We start from the raw sequence: 27,624 nt of genomic DNA, 5'->3' as shown, positions 1-27,624 counted from the left end.
GTCTCCTAGAAGCAACCACACAGATCCTACAAGCCCACGACCCTTCGAAAGCTATTAGCTTCGAACACGCTGGGAGCAGTGGAAATTCAACGCGGTTGCGACAGCAACTACGCGATGAACTCCTCCATCATTCTATCCACAATCCCGAGCGGCAGGAATCTGAAGGTACTTGAATCTTCGTAGCAGCGCTATATTGGGGAGTCAGGTATCGAAGTGACTAAGAGACGCGTCTCCGTGGGGTCAAGGTAAGTAAGCCAAGGAAGGCTTAGAGGACAGGTCGAGAGTATCGTCAATACGCGTCCCAGTGAACTTTCCGAAGCAGTGTGAATGACTCATAGGGCACCCCTCGCAGGGTCTGTTCGTCGGCTTCGTAAAGCTCCGGGTCGAAACTAACTGAGGCGTAGCCCTGGATGAGTCTCCTCCAATAGCAAGCTTCAGCTGCGGGCGTCAGGTACCTATCGTGCAGCGAGTCCTTGGCATTGTCAGCAATGGTCTTTGCCGCTGTGGTGTTTGCAAGAAAGGTTTCCATGGTTGCATCGAGGTCAGACCAATCATCTGCAACCCTAACAGCATTCTGTTCAGGACCGGAGTAAACTAGTGCAGAGTCGTAGATCTCGCGCCACTCTAGTTCATGAGATATAAGGACTGAATGACAGTTGCGGGTGTATTTGCCTTGGCCACTCCAACTGAGGCCCGAAACATGGGCGATGAACATGTAGCGGCAGTGTTCCGCCAGCGTCAAATAATTCTTTTCGAGATCATTTCCATCTTCCCAGTTGATGACCCGGACATCGGCCCAGGCCTTTTGCTGCGTGTAATCCAAAAATTTCACTCGATCTTCAATCAGGGGTGCCCCCCGCCAGACAAGCTTTGGTACCTTCTTCTCAAAAGGCGTTTCTTTCTCCACTCTCCTGATGGCACGCCGAATCTCAGTGTACGCGCCTGTCTTCGGTTCCGGCCAACTGAAAAACCCAAAATCCGGCATCAGCCATGTGTCGTAGTACTCCGGCGTGTCGTTCTTTGTATATCCCCAGACTGGAGCGCCACGCGCAGGCTTATCTCCCCAGGAGATGATGAATTCGCAGCTCGGCAGCTGTGCCCGGTCGGGGAAGGACACCAAGGCACGATGTATGGCGTCTAGAGTAGCGAAAAGTCGAGTGCCGTAGTAATCCGTCATCCCTTTATCTTCAATGACAAAAAGCTCTCCTTTGAAGATCATGGCCTTTACCGGCCCTGTCACGGCGTGGTCACCGGTCATTTCAGCATCCAAACTATCTGCTCTGATGGGGTTTGAAGTGTGACGAGCTACCATTTCATCGATGGAAGTGTAGAGTTTTGGAAAGGCGGAGCTGCATTGTAAGTCTGACAGTCCATAATTCTCACTATGTTTCATAGGATCAAATGTCCAGGGTGCACTTGTATTCAAGTCGTGAGACGCACTTGTGGTCCAGTCATGGGAAGTAGCGTAGTAATCACTGGGAGCCTCGAAGTCAGGAGATACACTTTCAGTGAAGCCATGGGAAGCAGTGTGGTAACCGAGGAAATGTTGCGGAAATTGGCGTAAGGACGGGCTGAAGGAGATCAGGGCAATGATGTAGAGGAAGATAAAAAATATAAAGATGAAGATGATGCGCCGATCACACCACGAGCTAGAGGCTCGCAGATTCGTCGCGAGTAACATTTCGGAGCAGTTGGGGAGGATGAAGATTGGGGGTGCTGCTACCCGCACCAACCAAACAAAGACCAAGTGAGTCAAAGTCTGTGACGTAGAATGATGAAGAGGAAGAAAGAAAGAAAGAAAGAAAGAGGGGAAGGTGGAAGAAAAAAAGAGAAAAGACACAGGTACATTATGTTGGAGGTGGCAAGGATTAATCCCGGGGGAAAATATCATGCGTCATTTACTTGAGCCGTGTAATGTTGGTACCCTTATACCAGTCTACGAGTAGAACAGCTGGGAAACAATTGAGTGGCCGAGTACCCGCTCCCGCTCGACGGCGTCGCTCTTACTCCGTAGTAGTCTCAGTGGCCCCACGCAGTGGGTCTGAGCAGGAAACCGTGCCAAGCCTCATTTTTTTGGTGGTTTAGCTGATATGAGATATTTACCCCTGAGTATATATCAGCATTAGTAAGTTCCGGGGTAGCTATTACCCCGGAGCGAGCTACCCCGAAACTATTTCAAAGAAACTTAATAATCTATAACTTCGATATATTATTACTTAATAACCGAACCATCATATTTTATAAAAATTTATAAATATATTCTTAATATATATAATAATAATATATCAAATTTTCTAAATTTAAAGTTCGAAGTCTTTAAAGTTATTAAGCTTTTTAATTTTTTTCTCTAAAAATCTTAAAATAATATAATAATTAAATAAAGTAAAAAAAATATTAATAAAACTTTATATATCTTTACTTATATCTATAAATTATTAAATAATAATTTAAAATTTAAAATTATTTAATAAATTATTTAAGATAATAGCTTAGATAAATAAATTTTAAGTAAAAATATAACAAATCTTAATGTGTAAAATCTGGCCTAGAGAATTCTATAATAATATTCTTAAATAGACTTATAAATATAACGAGTATTTTGATATTATTTTTGGAATTTTACCGGTGCACGTTAAAAAATAAGAGGGGGGTTAAAAGTATAGTTTTTAAAACTTTAATTTAAATCTTCTAAAAATAATTAATTAAGCTATTTTATTAAAAATTGAAAAAAAAAATCTAATTCTACGATATTTAAATAGTTATTCTATAAAAGATTATTTTTTAATTAGAGTTTTTAGTAAAAAGTTATATATAAAAGAAACTATTTATTTTCTATTTCGGTCAATTTTGGTGAGGATCCCATACAAAATAACGGTCAATATAGCGATTCCGTGGTTTCCTACTCAGACTCTACAGGGGGGGTATGACGGAATCGGCTCGGCAATATAATGTTCCGGCCCCCCCCCAAAAATGTAGAGTCTGAGTACTGAGGCTAACTCCGTAGCAGGGTTCAGATCATGATGCTCATGATTAGGTAAGAAGGCTGGGAAGATATTTGCCACGTATGACTAGCTCAAGATTGATTCACGGTTCCCAAGTCAAATTCATGTAGTCACACTGATTGGTTACTATCCGAGGCGTATTCGATATACCTTATCGTAATTATCGCGGAAATCTTTGACTTTGTTTGGGCCTGAGGACTCGGCATCGATTAGGTAAGGTGAGGGATCTATCTACATTACCTTACCTGTTATCACTAGAAAACGCAGTTTTTTTAAATCCGATAAATCCGGCGCAATATCAAAATGTCTACTTCCCACTAAAATATGGCCTGGCCCATTCTAACGCATTGAAATCTATATTCTAAAGAGTATAAACTATAGAATATATTCTATAGTATAATTTAGAATTTAAATAATATAAATTAATCTATTATTAACTAAGTAATAGTTAATAAAAGAATTTAGAATTATCTATCTTAATTATAACTTACTTCTTAACTAGTAATAATAACTTTATAGTAATTATAAAAGCTTTATACTTATAGATATCGTAATTAATATATATTACTATCTATTATTTAAGTTTAAAATTAAGCGATCTTAAATAAAGAGTAATAGATTAATTAGAAATAAAAAGCTCGCTTAGTTACTAGCGAGTAAATATTATATTTAATATTAATGTTCACTTCAGAGTAACTAGATCTACTTACTATAATGAATTTAACTTATAGAAGTAGCTATATATCTATATAGATCGTAAGATATATATTATTATTATATCTAATTATTATAGAATTCTAATAAGAAGTAAACACTTTGATATTGCGCCGGATTTATCGAATTTTAAAAAAACTGCATTTTCTAGTAAAGTGCGTTTCCTAGTAATAATAGGTAGTAGTTCTTTCTGTAATAATACAGTAATATAAATGAAACATCTTTTATTCGTCACTTTACCCGATTACAGGTACTAGCTTCCCCAAAACGAAACAGTCAAGGAGTGGCGCGGATCGCTTTGCGTCAGAGATATAGTAGATGTGTGGGAAAGCGGTCGTACGCTTTCAAGCCTACAACTAGTATAAGTTACTGTTTAGTGACGGACTACTAGTGATTACCTTTTAATCTAGTCGTAACGAGCATAACCCGTCCCGCTTCTATACTCGTGCGTTCGAGAAGTGAGCTACTTGATAGAGCGAGGACACCAATAGATCTTTTTACTTAGTGCGATGTCGCTTGATCTATTGGTGTCCTCGCTCTATCAAGTAGCTCACTTCTCGAACGCACGAGTAGTGTTGGGATTCAGCATCTCAGCCCTATTGTGCTTGGCAACAACTATAAGTAGCACACAAACTCCATAGAAAAACAACAAGCCGTCATCAAAATTCCATCATATAGTCTCAGAAAGGCCCCACGCAGTGCATTGCGCGACATTGAGGAAACTGGCTGTTTACCGCAGTGGAAAACCCGGTGGCTCGCCCAGACCTATAACACAAATTGGCGACCAATCATCGCACATAGGTCAAGATTCTCATTTAACACACTCATTGAACACTAGACCTTGGACGTGACGAGCCAGCGGTAAGCCGAGACCTATAACAAATTATTGGGGCTAATCATTGAACAAGACTTCTTTACATCAGTCACGGCCTCTCCCGGACACTTACGCAGCACAGATTGCCAGATATCCTGGCCAGGACAAGAAGACCTCATCACACCTGAATCCGCAGTGCCGACCCGGGTCTGCTACCAAATAAGCGAATTAGGGTAGGGTACTAGGCCAAAGCCTTTCTTATTTTGTGATGAATGTTCGCATCGTGATTGCCAGAGATGTAACGTCAAGGCTGTAGTTTCCATTGTCAGATACGGCTATGCTTGGAAGGACACCACTCGAGAGGACTGAACCCAAGACTGTCAGACCATCGTGCACTTGGAGTAGTACGATGTGCAGAGCCCACAGGCCCAGGTTATAGCTGCCAGGATGGTGTTTTGTAGCTACTTGGTGATATACACCTGGTGCTACATATTCTCCTGGGCCAAGTTGGGGTTAGTTCTCAATTCCTCGGCACATCATTCTACAACGCCCAAACTCATCCAAGGCGGAATTGCAATATCGGGGCTACCTCCAAACTAATCATCCCTTACACCTCATACCTCACTTTACACTCCTTTACCCGAGCTTTAAGATCTGGTACTGTATTCTACCAGGCACAATGGCAGTGATACAGAAACCACCGATTATCAGGAGTTCTTTACTTCTATTGACTAGCTTAATTACGTGGGACATCATCTGCAAACAACAACTTGCGGGATTATGTCCACTTCTCTTCCGCTCCGCGTCCATCCCTTCTACGCCGAGAGCTCCTACTCTCGCGAAGAAGTCATTGCCACCATACAAGTATCCTACGAGCTGCTGATCAAGCTGCCCTATATAGAGCCAAATGCTCTCGTCTTCGCACCTCCTAAAGGCTGGTCAGGCGTCCACGCCGAGGAGTTGCGACGCAGAGGGAATATGGAAGAAGTGATGGAGATGCTGCAGCATTTGCCGTATCTGCGTGCCCCCTACCACCTAGCAACAAGTCAATGGATCATCATGCCTTTTGGATGCACACCCTCCAATAGCTTGTTGAATTGTCTGCATACGTTACTTTCAAAGAAGATTGCATATACGATGTCTCTGCGAATCCGGCAAAGGAACGTGGTCGTGCATTGTACATCACTTCTTCAGTCCAAGTTTGGTTCCAACATTCTCCTTCCTTTACGAACACACCTCACCTCACTCCCACCCACTCAACCGCGCTTTTCGACAGGGATGGTCGCATAAGAAGCCATAGCCTGCATATTGACCTCTGGCGTCATTTCTCCTCCCTGCGTACACATTCATCAGCAAGCCACCCGCAAACCCCCTTTGCCCAAAGCCCAATCCCAATCCCAATCCCAAGAAAATATCAAGGATGAAGCCAAACTCACCTGCAACAACTCCGCCATCAGCTTGAAATAGTTCACATAAAACGCCGGCGTAAACGTGTTGAAAAATCTCGCCTCCTCCCCAAACGGATTACTAAACGTATGCGGCGCCCTCGTCCCCACAACGACATAATCCCCCACCCGCGCATCTGCATGAAAACCCCCATCCCCATCCCCCGGACCCTCCATCACCGGATAATGAAACCTCACCGTACCCTTCGTAACGAGGAAAGTCTCATCGTGCATTTCGTGCCAGTGCAGCGGGGGCCCGGAAGTGCGGGGCGGGATGATGAGTTCGACGGCGCCGAGCCGGTTGTCGGTGTGGGAGCCGTCTTCCATGACGCGCAATGTCAGCGCGGAACCGAGCTTGATGATCTCGCCGGCTTTGGCGGGGACGAAGTGGATCGGGACGTGAGGGGTGGAGAGGCGGGTGGTGGGAGGGTCTTCGCGGGTTGCCATTGTCCGTTGGTCAATTCGTGTTAGATAGCAGTCTCGATTCTTCGAGTTTGTTCGGAATCTGAATGTAGGAGAATATATGCGACTTCATTTATACTTGTGAAGTGCTTAGTGGACCTACACAAGAATCTTAGCGCTGCACCCGGCGCTTTTTCGTCGGACTTTACGGCCCTTTCCATCCTCCTCGCTTTACCCCTAATTGCATAATCCTTGAGAAAGAAAAAAAAAATCCCACAGTTCTGGCACACCCCAAAATCAAAAATCAAAAATTTCAATTTTTCTATATAGGTTTACAACCACAATTAATTATAGTCTAAGAATTATAGAATATATACTTTATACACCCAAGTATTTATTATTAAAGTATCTAAAAAATTTAATTTATACAACGTAAGTAAAATAATAAAATGTTGATTTGACATTGCCGAGGGTGCGCTGAAAAATCATCTGAATAAATGCCAAGGTTTTTTTTTTTTTTACCTCGGCTATTCTAAAGCTGTCAAGAGTACTTCGTAAAATTCGCTATTATTCTATTTTACAATATAACGAATAATTTAAATCTTTTAAGAATTTTATAATCTAATCTACACTCTATTTATTAAATTTTGATAATTTTCCAGATTATAATTAATTGTGGTTGTGGACCTATACAGAAAAATTGAAATTTTTGATTTTTGATTTTGGGGTGTGCCAGAACTGTGGGAATTTTTTTTTCTTTCTCAAGGATTATGCAATCAGGGGTATGTCAGCAAGGCCACAGTTACGCCGAGACGGGAAAGCGAGAGCCGAAGAGCGAGAGACTCATGAGGTAAGGTACTTTGGAAATGGTGCTTCACAATTTTGGTACAATGGAATGTAACGGCAGGAAAAACAGATAAGTCATTGAACTTCGCGTGCGCAGGTAAAGCACCGCTACAGCTGGCGAGTCATGACAGCGCGAGAGTTGTTGAAGAGATAGATTAAAAGGAGGAAGAGTTGAGCCGAGAGTTGGATGTGAGGTGCAAAAAGTGACCGACGGAGAGAAGCGGCCAAGGAAGAAGTAACTGGGATACGCGTATGGAAGTAACGGGTTCGGTAGTGGCATGAATGTACATGAATTAGCTGCATCAAGATCGCGTCTCCTTTAGCTGTTGCCAGTCGACTAACTTTGCCTTAGACGCAAACGCCATTTGACCGACATTGCTTCTCATAGGTACTCTCTGTCGACTTTCATCCACACCATTCGTGCTGACAGCACTCTTCAAGCGCTTCTACCCAAGGGCGCCCTTCCCAGTCTTCCAGCTGCTCAAATACCTGACGACACTCAGGATTTCTGCACCAGTACAGAGTGTAGCCTACTTTCACTCCCATCTCTTGAAAAGCGGTCTTCATATTGTCCGACATCAGTGGCTCGAAGCTAGGACATCGCACGAAATCGATGAGTTTGAGATTCGGAACGCGTTTCTGCTTGTTCTTTCGAAATCCTCGAAACAGCATCCGCAAGGTGTCCTTATCCCACTCTTCCAACCCTTGGTGGAGAACCAGTGCCTCGAGGCTAGTTGGCAACCACGATACCAGTCTCTGCACCGTGCCAGTCCCATTCCCAAATTCGCTGAGTCCACGCGTCTTGATGAACATATCGACACATGTCACTATAGTTCTTAAGACACTGAAGCTTCGAAGAGGTCCGAGAGACAGATCGTTGTGATTCCGGTACCGGTCTCGGCACAGATATCCAGGACATCCTGGAACATCAATTGATAGATTCAGATAGAGAAGGCTATGTCCAGCGCGTTGTTTCAGGATTTCTGCCACATGCCGAGGTTCGAATTTTGCTGAGGTACCCGTACTATAGATATTGTGATTGTATGTGAACTTCTGCAAGCGATTCGTATGCTTGATTAACTCCACCAGATAGCTCGAGTCAGCGTATTCGTCCAAGATCATCTCTGTGACACCAGAGTCGTAACGCGGGTACGGGCAAACAAACGGATCGGTGTTGCATATACGCAAAACCTTCAGTTTCCTGACGGAAGGGATCATCGCAAGTAGTACCGCAAGGCCCATCCCATAGGTGCAGTCACAAGTGGTCACGATGCGGACTTCATTCAACCTGCCGAAAGCCAACGGTTGTCGAACGCTGGAAAGGGGCTCACGGCTTGCTTCCACGATCTGCGAGACCGCTTCTAGCAGGTAACGGGGATAGGAAATGGCCCAGTCTATCTTGCGAAGGTTCAGAAGTCTTGTAACCATTAGCGGCATCGCTAAGTCTCTAACACTTTTGTGGCGTTCGTCGGTCTCATGAAAGATGGTAAACGGGCTCTGAAGTGCCCACGCGTTGATGTCACTTTTAAGTGGCCCCGCGTCGATGCTAGTGTCTAGCTGCAGGAATTCCATCTCGAAGGGTGTGGATGTAAGCTTCGAGGATATTGGATACAAGGCTAATTCAGAGTGTAACGACAGAGTCCTCAGCAGCCCCAGTGGTTGCATCTCCGCAAGTCTGCTTCTCACAATGTCATGTTCCCGGATTGTGTCTATACACAAATAGTAGATCCGCTTGCAGCTGAGCGCGAATGATTCAATGTATAACGGAGATACGTCTGCTATGATGGAGAGTAGAAGTTCATTGGGGAGACTCGTGAGGATTGCCATGGCGTGTGGGGGTGAGGATTATGACCTTGGGTGAGGAATGGAGCGTAGCCGTGGAAGAAATGAGGATGTGGGATGTAGTATTTCTTTCCAAAAACTGACCCGACAAAGTGTTGTTGGCTGCGGCAAGGATCTGAGCACACTGTGTGCTTTGACACTCGTTGGGACTTTTTTGAGGTCTGTGTAGAGTGGTGTTGTTGCTGAATTCCGCCGCGGGAAGTGTTAGAAGATCTCGTCGAAGCAACGTCAACGGTCGATATATGTCACGGTCTTCGAGTAATTGAGCCTGTCCTGATGCGTTTCGCGATAGAATGGTGAAAGTGTTGAACAATGATTCAAGTCATGATACAATGAGAGGGGTAGCCAGAGCATTGGGTACGATGAGTGGCGGTGCTGTGCCGGGTTTTCTCGGCCTCTCTTACACTGGAGTGTTAATTGGCTCAAACGTCAGCATAAGGCAGCCGTCACCAAGAAGTGGTGTTTCAAATCATCTGTCATTTACAGGGAAGCCAATGATTAAAAGCACCGGCAGCCAATCGGTCATCATGCATTACCTGCAGTGACCCTTTTAGAAAATCAGGGCCTGTGCCAGCCCTAGCTTCTCGGAGATCCGGCACGAGTCATAATCTCATTCGATGCAAGCCTCCACTCTTGGAAGCGCCGCTGCGCTCGAGGTCTCCCCCCTTCTTTTTTCTCACACTTTCCACTCTAGGCAACAGCGCTGAACGGCTCAAGGGACCTGCTCGGCCGACTCTCGGAATGGCTTGAGAGCAGATTCCACGTTGTAAGACAGATAAACAAGCCAACGATTACCGGCATGGAATTTCGCAGAGAGCTACCCACGATAGAAACGCGGGGTTCTTCATGGGAGACTGGACTTGATTAGCACCGTTACCTCTCGAGGCTAGTAAAATATCTAGGGTGCCAATACATGTACACCCCCCTTCATATCCGAGTGCTATATTCTCTGAGTAGGCTGATTAGGCTAGGCGCAGTCTCGGAGTGCTTCAAAGGCCGTATATCTTACTATCTATAGAGTGCGTCACTCGTAAAAAAGATCCTCTATATACACTCGCTTCCACATTCTTTTGATACGCTGGAATAACAGTTAGACTAGCCTTTCAAGGGTATCGTAGATGTTGATATTAATATGGAAAGTTACCTTCAAAAAATAGGGAGAGTACGGCAGGCCCAACAGCCACCGTATTCGAAAGCTGTACCCCAGGCTATGAGGGTTGTGTACATGTATCGAAAGGGGGTGTACATGTATTGGGACCCAATATCTATCGTGTAACTTATTTAGTCCCTCAAGCTTGTAAAGTGGATTTCTATGTCAGGCTTCCTCAACACCGAACTCACAACGCCGTCGTATGAAAAGTTGCACAGGTCAGTCATGACTGTGCTTACAGTAGCGTGCCTTGGCAGAGGCTTCATACCTACCTTACCTCCCCGCCACACTGGAATCTACTTCTTTCACCACCACAGTCATATGCACAACAACACTGAAATCTGTTCCGCGCTGTTTCACTATAAAGTTGCTGAGAAAATCATATCAGTACCTTTCGACAATATCCCTCGTTGTGTTTCTACTCCGCAAAGACGGTATCGTCTTCACATTGAACAATCACACTCGGACACCATGACACAAAGCTCTTGACACATCTCCGCCCTTTCCTAGACCTTCTCTTCCTAATTTCATCAATCTTCAGCACTCCCAAAGTCCCTCACTCGCGAAGTCGCCTCAAGTCATTGTACCTCGCAGTCCTTCTTACACAGCAACCAGCAACAACAAATCACCACGTCAAGACCTCTCATCAGACACACACAGTCACTCTGGCCGAGAGAATGGCCTTGTCATCAAAGATCGAGCTTGCTTCTCTCGGGGAGGCAGGAAATGAGACCCCTGTATCGCAATCCCAAGAGACTCTGACGGCAGCACCATTCGGTACGCTTACTCTCGTACCACCGGAAATCCGTGAGCAGATCTATCTGGACCTCATCGCGGCAGGGTCGGTCCGATTCCTAGAGAGTTCCAAGGCTTTTCACAACGAAGCACTTGACATCCTTCACCAGAAGGGAGTTTGCAGACTCGAGTTCAACATATTCAAACCCCGTGATATCTTCCCGAGTCAACAATTCTCCAAACCTATTCTCAATCTAGAGATCCGGCTCGACCTTACTGATTTCGTCCTTAGGGTTCCACAGCCGAGCAACACGTGCATCAACAAGTTCAATGAATGGTTGACCCAGTCCATGGACTGTGTAGACACCTCACGGGGCCTTCTACCTCCGACTCACCCTACTCCTCGAAAATGTTGCAAGATCCTTCTTGACTGCAATCCAGGCTTCTCTGGATGGATACCAAAATTCACATTCGATTTTATGAAATCCCTTACCGGCTTCAAGGCTCTAGTCTTGGCCGTCGCCAATGACTATCCGGGAGAGAGGAAACGTCGGATGGTGGAGAGAATGTACGACCCGAGACCGAACCCTCAGCGTGACATGGAGTCTGCGATGCACAGCAAAGAGAACGAGGACACGCTTCATGTATATGAGACCGCTATGAAGGCTTTGGAGCCCACATTGGGGCCCGCGGAATGGGTTTCCGATGAGAAGGGAGCCCATTTGGAGTTTCATCCCCGTGCACATAATTTCAGTACGGATGACGGTAGACAGCTCTGATTTCACTCCACGGAGGACAAGGTTTAGCAGACTTGCTAGCAAGACAGTTCCCTGAAGAATCGGTTTGGTTTTCAGGTAACCAGGAGTTATCTGCTTAAATCTTGCACCTTAGTATCCATCAAATCCATCAAATGAGAACGGCTTTTAGAACCATATACAGCTTGTACTCCTCTCTTGGCTATTACCTACATTCTTTGAACAGAACATAGAGACTGATTTTTCTAAGACCTGTAGAGCCTCTCCCACCCTTCTAAAGTCTCGCAACGTTCAATGCACCCCATTCGCTGGAGTTTTCCAAATCGTCTCTCCACTCATGCTCGGACAAGGTGGCCAAAATCAGCGCCTATGGAAGGATAGGATACCCAGGCCTCATGCGCATCGAGTCCTGAAATAGCCACGCCTACATGAACCATCTCTATGCATTCGCTTCACTAGGCTTGCACGAGGCATTTGATTCATCAGACCTTTTCTACACCCTTGCCAAGACTTTTGAAACTCCTCCACTGGTTTCTTCGGTAGAAGATATTCCTGTAAGCTCTTCAAAGATCCTCATCTGGGGATGCAGTCACAGGCAGTTTTGTCTAGCGATTAGAAGCACTCTTCCCGCATCTCACACATCAAGCGAAGTGAATTCTCCAAGTAAAAACGGTCAATCTTTGGTTTCCATGATAATCCTCGTACTAGTATATGCGTTTTGCGAAGAAAAAATAGTGACAGAAGCAGAAACCGCGCTCATCTCCCATTTCCTCTGCTGTCTCCCTCGCTGTATGTACCCTGTTTGCGCAAGATGCCCAACACTGCCGTGTGAACCCCAAACAAGCTTCCCGAGGCATCTCTTTTTCAGCAGCGCTCCCACATTACCATTGCAAAACGTCGCTGACCAAAGATTCCCCAATAGCCCAAGACCGGCTTCAGCGCACTCCTCGTCCCAAGTCCCAAAACAGCAAATCGCCCTGACCCAAAGCCAGCCCTCGCCTACCACACCTCCACCCTCTTCAAACACTCATGCATACTCGGACTCCACATCCTCTCAGCCCAAGGGACTTCCAAATCCCACCACCCCACATCAAACGTATCGCTCACGACCAACGCCTCCCCCTCCCGAACCACCCTCCCCTCCTCCCTCTCCAAAAACCCCGCGATTTCCACCCGTCTCCTCCACTCATACGGATCCTTGACTCCGCCACTCCTCCACACCGTCCCCAACCTCTCCAGCACCTGCGCCCGGGACCGCTTCGTGACGAACATCTCCGCCAGCACCTCGATCTCGAGCGCCCGGTGCCAATCGTCCTGCAAGACGCAGATGGCGATCGCGGCGTGAACCTGCACGACGAGGCCGTCCGTCGAGAGCGGGAGGCGGTGCGCGGCGACGATGCGGATGCCGAAGCGGGCGCGCCAGAGGAGGTCGCCGAGGGAGCGCGGGTGCAGGGCGCCCGGGGGGAAGACGTCGGACGCGGGTTCGGCGTGCTGGACGGCGGCGCGTTGGAAGACGGCCTGCCAGTTCTGGAGCTCGACTTGCTCGGGGATGGCCCAGCCGTTTGCGGACAGGACGTGCGGGATGGTGCGGGCGGCGGTGGTGAAGCAGGTTTGTTCGAGGAGGGTCTGGATGCGGGATAGGACCTGGTAGTGAGTCGTGCATGGCTGCGGGGTGAACATCGCATCTTCGACGGCCGCTTTGGTGGCTTGGTCCAGCGTCGGATCATCCATGACGAATCTGAAGGCGTTGGTGATGTCCGACTCTGCCTTCTTGTCACCAAGCAGTGCTGGGAATGCCATGGCGTACGACAGTTCGGTGAAGCCGAGCTCTTCGCGATCGCCGCGGTGGACGGCCGCGTTCCGCAGGTCCATGACGGATTCGAAGATGCGCTTGCTCTTCGGCATGCGGACGCAGCGTGCGAACATCTGCATCCAGGATTCCAGCTCGATTTCGTCCTCGGCGAGCCAGTCTCTGCGAGCCAGTCTGTCGTCTGCGTACTCCTTGGATGGGAATAGAAGGTTTAATTTCTTCCATTCTGGATTCCCGAGGAATTCGCTAAGGTTCTCCCGCGCATATCTGAGGCAGGTGTCTTCCAGGACTGTCTGGATGTAGGTCAGGAAGTAGTGTTTCGTCTTGAATGGGAGTTGCGAGTACTTCGTTTCACTCGGGGAGGTTGTGCTAAAATGGTCCTCTCCCAATGGTTTCGAGGGTGTATCTCCAACCGAGGCGTAGCCCGAGTCGCGCCTGTTGGTTTCTCTAGAGACCTCATCTTCGTCAGGTAGAGGTGCAGCATGGCTGTCCCAGCCTGTGCCCATCTCCTGCTCAGTCGATGCCTCCCAGTCAGAATTAGTGTCGTTGTCCCAGCCAGTTCCAGCCTCCTGCTCTACCACCGTCTCCCATTTCGTACTAACAGAACCACCCATTAGATTCTTCCACTTCGCGACCACGTGGCGGATGAGATCAGAGACAAGTCTCGGCATCTTGTAGATCTCGAAAGGTGCAAGTTCGGAAGTAGTAGAACTAGCAGATACCTTGATGCGGAAATGGAGATATATAAAAGGTGTGGTATTTGGCGTGATGAGTCCTGTCACAGAGAAGTTGCAAGAGGATGAATGTCGAGTGTCCGCAGTGAGGATTAAATGGAAAAAATATATAATCCATTTTCGAGTTATGAGCCATACCCTTGGCATGACTCTTCAAGCACTCTATTGTGCTCATGGTCTTTGTGCTTGGAATTTTTTTTTTGAGTTCCTTGGTATCTGCTCATTGTGTCCCCGTTCTCGGGCTTCGTGTACACGATAACTGCCCTCCATGCTGCCAGATATGGTAAAGGCCTTTGTACTCGACATCATACACGTCACCGCAACTCCAAGGCATAGTACCCTTTGCTCTAGGATCAGGGCTGCCACCAGTGCCATGATGGATACCTTGGCATGACGACGACAAGAGAGTAGATTGAGCAAATTAGCGCATGAAGGGGGAAAAAAATCTCAATTTTCATCAAAAAGAAAAAGAAACGGATCACCCAAATGGATGGGACTTCTCAGGTCTTCTGTAGATTTCCATTGCCAAGTCCAGTACCCGAGTGCGCTCGACAGAACAAACTTAACCTGTCAATGAGTATCAATATATGGTAGATATATATAGATGAGATATAGAGAGTCTTCGATCGTGGCAAAATCTGAAGAATTCTCAAATGAAATTGAAGAAAGTAGGGGTGTTTATCAAATCTTTTAGTTATCGAATGGTAGATACACATTGAACAAAGAGCCAAACAGCAGATGGGTAGCCGCATGAAAAGCATTAGACCTATCCAGCTTATTCAAATTTGAATACTATAACCAAGATCATGCTGTACGGCGCTGGATCATCGCCGCGTCGCAAACACAATGGAAGAATGCCCCTCAAAATAGAAATTGGCATCGTTACAAGGGTTGAACCCAGGGCCCTCTTCGATTTTGGGATATCTTGTTGCCAGTCGCTATCCAAGCCGCAATCTCATCCCTGCGCAGCAATCGCTCCCCTGATCTTCTCCGCCATCTCCAACGGCGTCGGAGCAGTGAACAACTCTCTCAGCGCAGGCGCCACATGGAAAGTGCGCTTGATCTTCGAATGCGCCCTCAACAACAGAATACTCTGGCCTCCAAGCTCGAAGAAGTTGTCAGTTGGTACGATCTGGCGATCTTTGGGAAGCTTGAGAACATCTTTGAATAGTTGGGTAACCTTTTTTAAGACTTCGTCTTGTTCGGCATCTTCGATTGGTGATATTGCTGAGCTGGAGGAGGGATAGACGAGTTGCATTTCCGCTGCGAGGAGGGCTTTGCGGTCCACCTTGCCACCAATGGTAACTGGGAGGCTGTTCAGGAATTGGTAGCCGCTGGGTAACATGTAGTAGTTCAGATGATTGGCAAGTTTCTCATGTAGCATAGAGACCAGATCTTGCTTCTCAGAGGCTTCCATGAACTGGTTGTAGACTAAAAAGGCAACTATTTGGCGCTCATCAGTCAAACTCGAGCCCTCAGTCCCCGGTCGCGCAAGAACTGATAGATCTACAAGTCTGCGTTTGCCGATGTGCGAAGATTCTCGGTGAATCCGGTGTTCGATTTCACCAAGGTCAATGCGGAAACCGCGTAGCTTGATTTGGCGATCACCAGCGATGCGGCCATGGAACTCCAGCTCTCCATTTGGCAGGAAGCGGCCTTTATCACCGGTGCGGAAGAATCTGTTCCAGCCCCTCACTGCATCGTCTTTAGAGCGGAGAGGATTTTCAACGAAGGAATGCGCATTGGCATCAGGTCGGTTTAGATATCCAGCGCCGACTTGAGCTCCACCAACACAGATCTCGCCTATCATACTTGTTGGAAGGGGATTCATCTTGGAGTCTAGGATATAATGACGGCAGTTCGCCATTGGGAAACCGATGGGAATGTTGGTAGTGTCATCTGCCGGGTACTCGACTTTGTGGATAGCAGTCTGAACGACCAACTCGCTTGGGCTCCAAGTATTGTAGGCAGTGGCAGGTGTGTTAAGGTCGTAGAACGCTTTCGCCAAGCGGACAGGTAAGGTCTCGCCCGCGAAGAATGCGACGCGGTAATTGATGCATTGGCGAAGGTCTTCGGATGCGCTTTCTAGGAGCAGGGCAAACTGGGTTGGCGTATTATAGGTGACACTGACCTCTGCATCGCGCATGAATTTAGCCAGGAGCAAAGGATCTTTCCGAACTTCTGGACTTGCAACGCAGACAGTGGCACCACTGGTCAGGGCAGAGAAAATCTGTACGATTGAGAGGTCGAAGCAGATGGAAGACTGATGGAGGAACTTGTCCCCAGGGTTGAACCCAAAGTCATAATGCAGACTGCTAAGCATCTGCTGCGTGTTTGAGCGAGTCAGAGCAACGCCTTTGGGTGTCCCTGTACTCCCCTGGAAGTAGGTCTGTCAGCTGAGCCACCTGCGACCGGAAAATGAGATACTTACCGAAGTGTACATAATGTAAAAAGGGTCTTCAGAAGACCCCTCAACAGGGCGCAGTGGCTCATTGTATGAGTTTGCAGCCGAGATGGGAATGAGGTGAGGTTCGAAGTCGATGTTTTTGGCTATGGTGAGACCCACTTTGTCCAGGCCCGTACCAACAAGTATGGCCTTTGCTGAAGCGTCCGATGCCATGAATGTCAACCGGTCCATTGCAAACTCTGGATCCATCGGTATGTACCCGCAGCCAGCAATCAGTGTACCTAGCATTGCTGAAATAGACTCGATGCCGGGTCTCGACAAGATACCGACGAAACTACCAGGCGATGCGCTAGACTGTTGAATAGAGGCCGCAATTTTCTGTGCTTGGCTAACGAGGTTCTCGTAAGACACAGACTGGCCTTCGGAATCCTCGATAGCAGTAGCTTCGGGAGCACTCTTGGCGATTTCGGCGATCTTGCCAACCACAGAGGTATTGTCCCAGGTATTCTCAGTGAAGCCGGTGTTCCAGGAACTGTTTTGGAGATGTTCAATTTCTTTGGGACCGCACATTGCAACCTCGGAGATTGGTTGACGATGATCCTTGATCACGTTGGTGAGATAGTGCAAGAAATTATCGAAGAACAGGTCCATCTCGTTAGCACCATAGAGGGTTGATGAATACTCTAGGCGGAGGTCCAACCCTTTGTCGGGATCATCAAGCGCCTCCAGCTGCATTTCACATGCGGTGGGTATATCTTCGCCTTCGATCTGGCTGATCTCAAAGTCCTGGGTCTTGAACTTTGGCATCTTACCGTGTGACTGATAATTGATTGCAAGCTGGCCCAGTGGGAAATGGCTCGGAGTCTTCTCAACGTTGACTGCGTCCACGATGGCATCAAAGGAGACTGTGCTGTGTTGGGTCGCCTCGAGCGCAGAAGACTTGGTGTACTCGAGGAGACGGTCGAAGCTTACCTCGCATCCTTTGGTAAACCGGATTGGAATCAAGTTGACGAAGAAGCCAATGGTTTCTTCCAGATCAGGATGAGGTCGACGGCCATCTACCATGAGGACCGTCAAATCTTCTTCCTCGGTGTATCGGTAGTGGAAAGATCTGAAGGCTGCCAGCAGGTATTGGAAGGGCGTTGTGCCGGTCTGAGCGCAAATCCGCTTCATCCGATTGAGCATAGGCGTCTCAAGAGTCATGTTGAGCACTGCTCGCGCGGTGTCCATGTGCTCAGGACGTGATGCCTTCGCGAACGGCAGCAACCTACTGACCTCTGGCGCATTGCGCAACTTGTTCCTCCAAAAGTCTATGCTGAGCTGGAGCTCTGGTGACGCCAAGCGAGCTTCGTGCCAGAGTGTGAAGTCGATATAAGAAACCCGTGGTGACGATACGGTTGCAAGCGCCCTCTCGTTGCGAGCGGCCTCGTACAGAGAGGTCACTTGCTGGAACATGGACTTGGAGCTTCCACGATCGATGGAGATGTGGTGGTAGATCATAACAAGGACATAGTGTCCTTCTTCGATCTTGGCCATCGCCATGCGCAAAACCTCGCCATTCTCGATATCCAGCGCCTGATCCCTGAGCTCAGCAACGAACTTGTTCAAAGATTTGCTGTCGTTTCCAGAGTCTGCGGAAAGATCTTTGCGAATTAGGTGCAAGTCGAAGCCAGGGATTGGCTTCTGTTCGGAGAAGTCGTCGCCTTCAGAAAATGACATGCGAAGACTTTCGTTTCGCTTCACCATTTCTCCCACAGCTAATTCTAGAGCTGAAACGTCGAGCTTGCCTCGCACATGGCACATCACTGGTACATTGAGTGATGACTTGTCTTCGAGCATGTTGTGTTGGAACCACATCCTGCGTTGGAAGGTGGACATGGGCACTTTTTCGGGTCTCTCAATCTGTGAGAACTCTGCAGAAGTGGCAGTAGCTGGGGCTTGCTCAGTCTTGTCAACGCTCGCCTTTTCAGCAGCTCCAACAGCCGACGTCCCGGTCTTATCGTCCTCGCTCTCGGCATCAAATTTGATCAGACTTGCCGCCTTGGTGACCAAATCCGTGATGGACTTGGAGCCGAGAACGTCGAAGGTCTGGACATCGACGTTGATGGCCTTCGTGAACCACTTGCGGAACTCAATAGCAACGATCGAGTCCAGGCCATAGGCTGACAGTGGGTTACCAGGCTGAACGATATCTGTAGCAACACCAAGGACGGCAGAAACTTTCTCGATGAAAGCAGTAGTCAAAATCGAGATACGTTTGTCCGTATCGGCAGCGTCCCGTAGACTGCCCATGAGGGGCTTCCCGACTGAAGCTTTGGCTGCATCGCCATCGATGTCGAGATTAGCGTAGAGATTGCGGAGGAGTGGCTTCGAGGCCCAGTAGAGATCTTTGCGTGTCAAGTTGATACCTGTGATCGTCTGATGCTCATCGATCCCTAGAGTTGAGAGGAAGTGATCCTTCTGGGCGACGACAGCCTCCTCGACTTGGTAGAGCAGCTCTTCTTCATTGACAGCATCATAGCCAATGCGCTTCATTATTCGTTCAAGAGCAACATCTTCAGCGACAGCACCAACACCAACAATCATACCGCAATTCATTGTCGTACCCTGAAGACCTAGGCCACGGCGATGGCTCATTAAGGCGTCCAGGTAAGTGTTGGCAGCGGAGTAGTTCGCCTGCGCCATTGCACCAACAATAGCAGAAGCCGAGGAGAAGCAAACGAAGAAATCCAGCGGAGTCCCCAAAGTGGCCTTGTGCAGGTTGTAGGTACCTCGTACCTTTGGCCGGATTGAAGTCTGCCACTGCTGGTGCGTCATCTTGTTCAACGGGGCATCCTGTAGGACCATAGCGGCCTGGAATACTCCGCCAAGACGGGACCCGAGCTCCTCGATGCATGATTTGACAGCTTCATAGTCGGTGACATCGGCGCAATAGATTGAGACATTGATATCACGAGCCTCAAGCCATCTCAGTGTTGCTGCTGCCTCAAGTCGACTGGCTCCCGATCTTGACATGAAAGCCAGTTGGCGAGCACCTTTCCGGACCATCCATTCGGCCAGTGTACGGCCCAAGCCACCAAGGCCACCCACTAAGAGGTAGATTTTTTCTGGCTTGAAAAGTGCTGTATTTCGATAGACAGTTGGGAGGACCGGAACCGTCTCAGACTCTCGAGCGATAAGAACGACCTTACCCAAATGCTTACCCATTTGCAGCATTCTGAATCCTTTCTGTGCGTCAGCGTAGGGAAGCTCAACAACTGTCTCGGGAATCTTGATGGTGCCTGCCTGAATGAGATTGCAGCAATCTTTGAAGACACGGGCTCCCAGAGGTCTGTTGTGCTCGAAGACAGTGATCATGTCAACAGACGCAAATGATATATTCTTCCGGAACGGGTCCATGTCAATCTTGGCGTTCTCATGGATGTCTCTTTTTCCAATTTCGAGGAAACGGCCGAAGCGTGCAATGCAGCTCCAGGTGGCATGTAGGAGGTCCCCAGCAAGACTGTTGAGTGCTACGTCAACACCACTACCATTTGTCAAGCTGAAGACTCCTTCCACGAACGAGGTGTCCCGAGAAGATAGGATATGGTTGTCGTCAAGACCGAAATGTCTTTTGAGGAAGTCGCGCTTTTCTTGGGAGCCACATGTGGCGATAACGTTTGCCCCCAGCATACGAGCGACTTGAACCGCCATTTGGCCAACACCTCCAGCAGCCGAATGGATCAGAACAGTCTCTCCGGGCTGTAATCTCGCGACATCCTGAAGTGCGTAATAGGCCGTGGTCAAGACGAGAGGAAAAGATGTTGCTATCCCAAAAGGCATGTCTGTCAGCTTCTGGCAGTAGACTGCAGGGTTGCGAACGATTGAACGATGTGCCCCTTGCCCAGGGCGCCATGCAACTACTCGATCGCCATTCTTGAAGTCGGCTGCGCCCACGCTGTAACCAACTCGTCGAACAACGCCTGCACACTCATCTCCTAGCTTGTAGTCGTCGATGATTCCCATAGAAGCTGCGATGTCGCGAAAATTGATAGCTGAGGCTTTCACTTCGATCTCTATTTCGTCGTGCGCCAAATCTTCATCCAGAATTTGTTCATCGTCGCCAAAGGCCAAAGAATCCAGTAGTCCGACCTTGCCAATCTTGAGAGCGAGAGGCCGGCTCTGCTGAAAGCGTTCTAGCTTTGCCTCGCCGCGAGCATTGAATGGTAATTTAGAGTTGCGAGAATCGTCGCGTTCGACTCTTGGAATCATGAGTGTACCATCTCGATGAGCGAACTCGTCCTCTGTGAGGTTCCGATCAAGGAGTTCAAGAGCGCGGGTTGGGACTTTGCTAGTATTAGAGCCCTTGGTGAAGTCCAGGGTGACAAGTCTGAGCTTCTCGTTTTCGCTGCGTGCAACCCTGGCGAGGCCAAGGATAATCGCTTGCTGAGGGCTCTTGGCCTCCATCGTAGCACCAGTTGTTACCCAGACCATGTTGGTACTGTCACTTGTAAGTAGCTTCTGGACAACTTCAAAGTGTGCTGCGGTGTCACTGACGTCGTCGAAGAACAGGTCGTTGTCCAGACTAGCGAGAACTATCACGCTGTCTGCGAGTGTAGAGGTCGATTCCAGAAGACTGAGAAGAGACAGTCTGTTCACTTCGCCGTCATAGTTCTTCTCGATTGTCGAAGCAATGGCATCTGTGCTTTCAGACACCACCGACGGCATTATGAGAGACAAAGGCTCGCGGGAGGCAGGAGCTTCTGCTCGGTGTTGCCAAATACTGATATTGCCACTTCGGAAGAGGAGCCCCAAATCATGGTGGTCAAACTCCACGCCATTGCTAATGACGAAGCCATTGGGCTTGAGGAAAGGCAGGATATTTATTTGAGGAGACTCGTCGATGATGATGGCGTCGTAGTGCCCAGCTTGGGGCTCGTTGACTTCAATGAGGCCCGGCCACTCCTTTGCCAGCGTGTCCCAACTTTCTGGCAGGTCTCTCGAGAACGAGTAAGGCGTGAGGCTATGGAAGCGACGGCATGAGCCTTGGCGGCCACCAAGGTGGCTCAGGCCATCCTTAACAGAGTTCACGTTGGATGAAAAATGCAGGATTGTTGAATCAGGAATCTGATGAGCAAAAACGTCCATGACTTGCGCCAAGCTCCCAAGCTTGGGCGGTTGCGTGTTCCCACCAAGACACGAGAATGCTGGCTGCCACTTTGTGCGGAAGAAAAGTGTACGCTCTAAAGAGTCGCCTGTCATATCTGCTCCCAACGCTGTGAACTCTGCGCCTTGCATTTCGATCATGAGCTCGCTGCAGTCATCGGACTGGATTGTAATGTCGCTGGTCGCCACACGAGGCCCAGGGAGCTTAGTGTTAGAGCTTACCCAGAATCGCTGGAGGTCATCTGAATGCATCATGTCTTGGAAAAGTCCGGAAACCTTCATGGACTTCATGAACGTTGGTACGAATGGCTCTCCGAGAGGCCGACCTATTTCGGCTTCTGCGCCTGCAAAGACGACATGAAAGGAAGAGTCTAAGAAAGTGGGGTGCACGATGCATAGGTCACTTGGTGCTGCGCTTACTTGATCTGGACGGAAGGTGATTGGCGCCATGGCGAAGCCGGGTCCTGACTCAATATTACCCGAGAGAAGCCTGAAGTCTTCTCCATATTGTAGTCCCATTGAGTTGAGATGGTCATAGTACTTTTGCATCGTCGTGGTTCTGTTGGACAATTTTTGAAGTTGTGCAAGTGTTGGACGTGGGTCGGTGCTCTCAATCGACGAAGGCACGCCTTCTTCAACGGAGATAAGGCCATGACAGTGCTCGTCGCACCTGTCGCTCTCATCGTAAGACGAAATGATGAACCTGTACCAAGTGTCGGAAGTCCGCTTGGCTGATGCCAAGATTGGCTGCATCTCGAGAAGTACTTCGGTTCCCATGTCGTCGGTTCGTACAGGGAGGGGAGACTTGAAAGAAACGTCCTTCAAACTGACGCTTTTGATAGCTTTTGGGCCTTTCTCTAGGCGCGTCGCAGCCTCGATAGCCATGCTGATGTATCCCGCGGCGGGGAATATGACTTTGCCTTCGATCATGTGTTGAGGGAGCCAGGGGAGCTCAGCTGGGCGTAGAAAGGTTCTCCATCGTGGATGGTTGTGAACGGAGTCCGCGACGGGTACGCCGAGAATGACATGTCGGTCCTTGCGAAGCCGGTTGTTTTTGATGACACGGGTCTCCGACCAGTACTTGGCATGGTCCCATGCATAACTTGGCAGCTTAATTTTCGGACCTGCGATAGCTTTTTGAATAGACCCATCATGGTTGACAAACAGGTTGCTGTTGGCAGCAGCCAGGTCAACTGGGTATCCAAGAGCGAAGAGCTGACCGACACATGAGAGCAGACTACCAAAGTCTGGAACGCCGCGGTTCAAAGAAGCAATGTAAGGGATGTTGAGCTTCAGTGACTTCATGACCTCCTTTGAGGGACCTCTGAGAGCTGGATGAGGACCGATTTCCACAAGCATGTCAACATTTTGCTCTTCATTGTCATTCAAGAGCAAGTTCGTCAAAGCCTCCGCAAACCTCACTTGCCCAGTGAGATTAGCCACCCAGTAGGCGGCTTTCATCTTGCTAGGCTCGGCATTACGAGCTGTGACACTTGACGACATTTGACATCTTGGTGTTCGAGGTCGAATCTTGCTCAGAAGCTGTTCAAGGACGGGACCGAATGGAGCGATGTGGTGTGAATGGTAGGCTTTGTCGACTTGAAGTTGCCTCGCGAAGACGTTCCTCTTCGAAAGGCTCTCCTTGAGCTTCAAAATGGCGGGCAAGTCACCAGATAGAGTGAGACTGGTGGGGCTGTTGACTGCAGCAAGCGCAATGCGCCCTTTGTAAGACTCAAGCTCTGCGATAGCTTCGGTTTCAGTCATCTGGACCGCTAGCATAGAGCCAGGCACTTCGATAGCATTTTCGACCTCCATGCCAAGGGTGAGTCCTCGGTAGTAGCCAGCGATGATAGCGTCGTCGAATGATAGAATACCAGCTGCATAGGCTGCGCCCATCTCCCCAGCAGAGTGGCCCACAGTCGTTGAGGGTTTAACGCCCCACTCCGCCAACAAGTCGACCAGCGCTATCTGAATTGCTGTACACAATGGCTGGGAGAAGGCGCTTTGGGTGACTCGCGATGTCTCCTTGGTCTTGAGCAGCTCTGTGACGCAAGACCAGTCAGGTCTGTCTGGGAGACTTTGAAGGACGTCGTCGCATTTCTCCAAGGTTTGGCGGAAGAACGGAGACTGCTCAATCAGCTGTCGACCCATCGCAAATGACTGTGCTCCCTGGCCCGTGAATACGAAGCCAAGTCTGACCTTGGACTCATCAGATCTCGTCCAAGTCAAAGACTCGTTCAGGCCTGCAACAGTGTCCTCGCGGTCCTTCTCGACGAGGAAGGACCGAACTTTGTGCATGGTGCGCCCATGATCACTGAGACTGTGCGCCAGGGCTGCTGCGGAATGTTCGGTTTTATCTTCTAGGAAATGAGAGAGCCCGATCTTGAACAGATTTCCAGCTTTCTCCGTATGCGAGGTCAATGGCAGCAAAAAAGGTCTCTTTTCGACCATCGCTGCCAAACCTGGAGGGAGTTGTACCTCAAGCTCTCCAGCAGGCGCAGTGTAGCCTTCAAGGATCACATGAGAATTTGTACCGCCATAGCCGAAGGAGTTGATGCTGGCTCGTCGGAAACCGTGGGATGCCTTCCAGTCCAGTGCCTTCGTTGGGACGGTGATCTTCCAGTTTTCGAAGTCGATGTTAGGGTTGGGATTGTTGAACAACATGTTTGGCGGAATCGTGTGTTCTTCAAGCGCGAGCGTTGTTTTGATGATACCCGCTAAGCCCGACGCACCTTCCAAGTGCCCAATGTTGGTCTTGACTGATCCCACATGGAGATGCTCCGGGCGATTTGGAGCAAACACCGCACCGATTGCACGTGTCTCTCTGGGATCACCAGCCTGAGTACCAGTGCCGTGAGCCTCAAAATACTGAGTATCATTGGTACTCAGTCCAGCGTTCTTGTAGGTCTTCCTGATGAGGTTCTCTTGAGCTTTGGAGTTTGGCATTGTAATCCCATCCTTGGCACCGTCGTGATTGACATCTGAGCCACGAATGACGGATCGGATCTTGTTGCCATGAAGCTCAGCGCGTGACTTTTGTTTCAAAACCACGGCGCAGATACCCTCACCGCGAACATAGCCTTTTCCGCTAGCGTCGAAAGCTCGACATCTGCCGTCGGTTGAGAGGAACCCGAGATCCGTCATCGTGACGAACATGTTGGGATCGAAGTGGAGCGAAGAGCCGACAACGATTGAGATGTCGGCGTCTCCGTCTTGGATGGACCTATTGCCCATGTGGAAAGAAACTAGGGAAGACGAGCAAGCTGTGTCGATGGTCACACTTGCTCCATGTAGGTCATAGAAGTATGAAATGCGATTGGCTAAGATGGAGTTTCCAACACCAGTTGCCATGTACTTCGGGTAGTACCCCAAATCCTTGTTCAGCATTTCGCGGTAGTCGTTGGTGAAGCTCCCGCAGTAGACAGATGTCTGGGAGCCCTTGATGTCTTCAAGCGTAATACCCGCTTTGTATGCAATTAGCTGATGGATCGAGAATCAAAATCATTAGGGGACTCACCGTCTTCCAACGCCTCGTATACTACCTCAAGCAGCATTCGCTGTTGAGGGTCCATGGCTTCTGCCTCCTTCCCAGAGATGCGGAAGAACTCTGGGTCAAAAAGACTAAGATCCTGATCGAGAAAGTATCCCGCAGTCGCATTACTCTATGAAGTTTCAGCAACATACGGCAGATTAGGTAAGGAGAGACGTACCGTGCCCTTATTGGTGCCTTTTGGATGATAGAACTGATCAACAGTGAATCTGTCCGCGGGGATCTTGCTCTGAAGGTCTTTTTGCTCGAGAATGTTCTCCCAAAGCTTACCTGAGCTTTGGGCTCCTGGCAGACGACATGCCAAGCCTACAATGGCGGTAGGGTCGTCAGCTCTGCCGCAATTATCTTCATGGTCTGAAGGGGCCGTAGTATCGGAGGGTGCGCCCAGAGACTCCGAAGATGAGCGTGAATGCAGTGAGGATCTGGAAGATGAGCTGGTTGACTCCGTAAGGTCGGTGAGTCTGCGGTTGATGGCTGCCATTGCGTCTGAGTAAATGATTTGGTACTGGGCTGGATCGAGGATGAGTGATTGCAGATATTGATTGCAAGTAAGGTGGAATATAGTGGCAACGCTAGGAGTAATCGAGATCTGTTGGATTCCAAGTTTTACGGAGGAAAGCCTGCCTGAATGGTTGCAAAATAATATGTGATTGAATGGCTGTTGGAGACAGTCGCGAAGAGAAGTTTCTGGTCATTCACTACAAGCTTACCCTGACCTTCTTAAGGAAACCAGAATGAAACGAAAAGACAGTATGACGTATCATTTCTCGGAATATGCATAGCGCTACGGATAAATAATTGAGGCAATTCGGATATCGACTCAGAACTTGAAACAAGGGAGCGCATACGATGTTACCAAAGCCCTCCCCAGTCGTTACACGGCCCTTTTGAAAAACGCTTGACATTCGAGAAGCCAGGAACTCTCCGCCCGTGCAAATGGGCCCGGAGGTTATTGCCTGTCTTCACAATTCGATTCCATATGTAAGGCATCAATGAGGATCAAAGAATAGTGTGTGTGATATGGGGGCGGGATATCAGCAAGACCACTAGCTGATGCAGTGGATGAAAAGTCTCCGGACATGTATTGTGCAAGACCAAACGGAGAATAATGCAATAGTGAGGTCCCAATTGATAGGTTGCACCGTGACTAGCTGCATGGAAGATGAGCTGACAGTCTCATCAACCATTTCTTGCAAGAGCCATGTGTTGGAACCCACCGAGGTGACGCAGCCAAACCAGATGTCACCACGGACAGTTGAAGCCATTCACCTCTCATCCGGGAACATGCAACAATGACGATCTAATGCAGCCCAGCGCTTGCGCTGCGGGTACCTCGCATGGGCCGTGTGGCAGAAGCTTACAAGAGCCACGTGACGCTAGCATGCCTCCACACTCTAGCCTAGACATAATGTCCGCGCAGGGTCGGACGGGCGGCTTCAAGTGTATGTAGTATTTCTAGCCAGTAGGTTCTCAATCCAGACAAACGGTATGATCTAGTAAGGCGTACCAACATACAATGATGCTGACATGTCTCATGGATAGGGGCCTACCGGCCCTTCATTGAGAGTCACCGCGAATGTCCGTACACAGTCGGTGGGGTATGACAAATTGGACATAGTGTGACAAGGCCATCTGAGGCTATGCCGCGCTAACGTTGAAATGCTGCACCGCGTTCCGACAGCTGTACGAGTGTTGCGTAGATGCTAATCGAGGCTGATGCATCCTGGGGCAGAAAGACAGAGAGAGGATCGTTTCGCGAAGGAAGCGGCTTTGGTAGGCTTGTTGCAAATCCCACGGCGTAAGCCGGGTACTCATGAATTCCAGCCCGAACATTCATCACGGAAGGTTTCTGCCAATAGTACAATCCTTCGCGGCGCTGCCCTGCTGTAGCTGAGGCGGGTCGAGAAGGCTCAGTGGCATCAGTGAGACCAACACTCGGGGGAATGGTTTTCCCAACTGTCGTACTTTCAGGGGATGACTATGTGATGATGCGTGGCGGGCACGATGTTGAAATGGTGCGTTGAGAGACGGAGGTTGTAAGGAAGATCGGGGCGATGGGAGCTCAATTTGAATACTAGGCCGATTTGTATTAAGCTAACATCAATACATACTAGCGTATGTATCGTAAACGAGGTTGGAAAGAACGATCCGCGTGTTTCGAAAGTGTTCCAAATTTTCTCCCTCCACGTTCATGAACACCGGGAATAATCTCTCCGAACGACTAATTGGACTATTGTTAAGGGTTCACTGAGAGTCATATTCAAAAAACGGAC

The 27,624-nt window shown here is 48.7% G+C and overlaps 6 protein-coding genes across 6 annotated transcripts; 1 reads left to right on the top strand and 5 right to left on the bottom strand.

Moving 5' to 3' along the window:
• Positions 1-289: 289 nt before the first annotated feature.
• Positions 290-1,312, bottom strand: HO133_003189 (uncharacterized protein; the record flags this gene model as incomplete). Its single annotated transcript, XM_037294112.1, has 1 exon — positions 290-1,312. One exon carries the CDS (start codon positions 1,310-1,312, stop codon positions 290-292), a length of 1,023 nt encoding a protein of 340 aa, XP_037150190.1.
• A 4,474-nt stretch (positions 1,313-5,786) lies between these two features.
• HO133_003188 (uncharacterized protein) lies at positions 5,787-6,422 on the bottom strand (the record flags this gene model as incomplete). The annotated part of the gene is made up of 2 exons (XM_037294111.1): positions 5,787-5,864; positions 5,967-6,422. 2 exons carry the CDS (start codon positions 6,420-6,422, stop codon positions 5,787-5,789), a joined length of 534 nt encoding a protein of 177 aa, XP_037150189.1.
• A 1,206-nt stretch (positions 6,423-7,628) lies between these two features.
• On the bottom strand, positions 7,629-9,050 carry HO133_003187 (uncharacterized protein; the record flags this gene model as incomplete). Its single annotated transcript, XM_037294110.1, has 1 exon — positions 7,629-9,050. One exon carries the CDS (start codon positions 9,048-9,050, stop codon positions 7,629-7,631), a length of 1,422 nt encoding a protein of 473 aa, XP_037150188.1.
• A 1,842-nt stretch (positions 9,051-10,892) lies between these two features.
• HO133_003186 (uncharacterized protein) lies at positions 10,893-11,729 on the top strand (the record flags this gene model as incomplete). Its single annotated transcript, XM_037294109.1, has 1 exon — positions 10,893-11,729. One exon carries the CDS (start codon positions 10,893-10,895, stop codon positions 11,727-11,729), a length of 837 nt encoding a protein of 278 aa, XP_037150187.1.
• A 975-nt stretch (positions 11,730-12,704) lies between these two features.
• Positions 12,705-14,424, bottom strand: HO133_003185 (uncharacterized protein; the record flags this gene model as incomplete). Its single annotated transcript, XM_037294108.1, has 2 exons — positions 12,705-14,290; positions 14,388-14,424. The coding sequence occupies 2 exons, from the start codon at positions 14,422-14,424 to the stop codon at positions 12,705-12,707; spliced, it is 1,623 nt and encodes a 540-aa protein (XP_037150186.1).
• A 780-nt stretch (positions 14,425-15,204) lies between these two features.
• HO133_003184 (uncharacterized protein) lies at positions 15,205-25,832 on the bottom strand (the record flags this gene model as incomplete). Its single annotated transcript, XM_037294107.1, has 4 exons — positions 15,205-16,626; positions 16,681-25,265; positions 25,319-25,463; positions 25,512-25,832. The coding sequence occupies 4 exons, from the start codon at positions 25,830-25,832 to the stop codon at positions 15,205-15,207; spliced, it is 10,473 nt and encodes a 3,490-aa protein (XP_037150185.1).
• Positions 25,833-27,624: the final 1,792 nt, after the last annotated feature.

This window comes from Letharia lupina, assembly GCF_014066315.1.
Source record: "Letharia lupina isolate WasteWater1 chromosome Unknown contig_16, whole genome shotgun sequence".
NCBI lineage: Eukaryota > Fungi > Ascomycota > Lecanoromycetes > Lecanorales > Parmeliaceae > Letharia > Letharia lupina.
The sequence above is the reverse complement of the archived record's forward strand: the minus strand, read 5'-3'. Positions and strand labels throughout refer to the sequence as shown.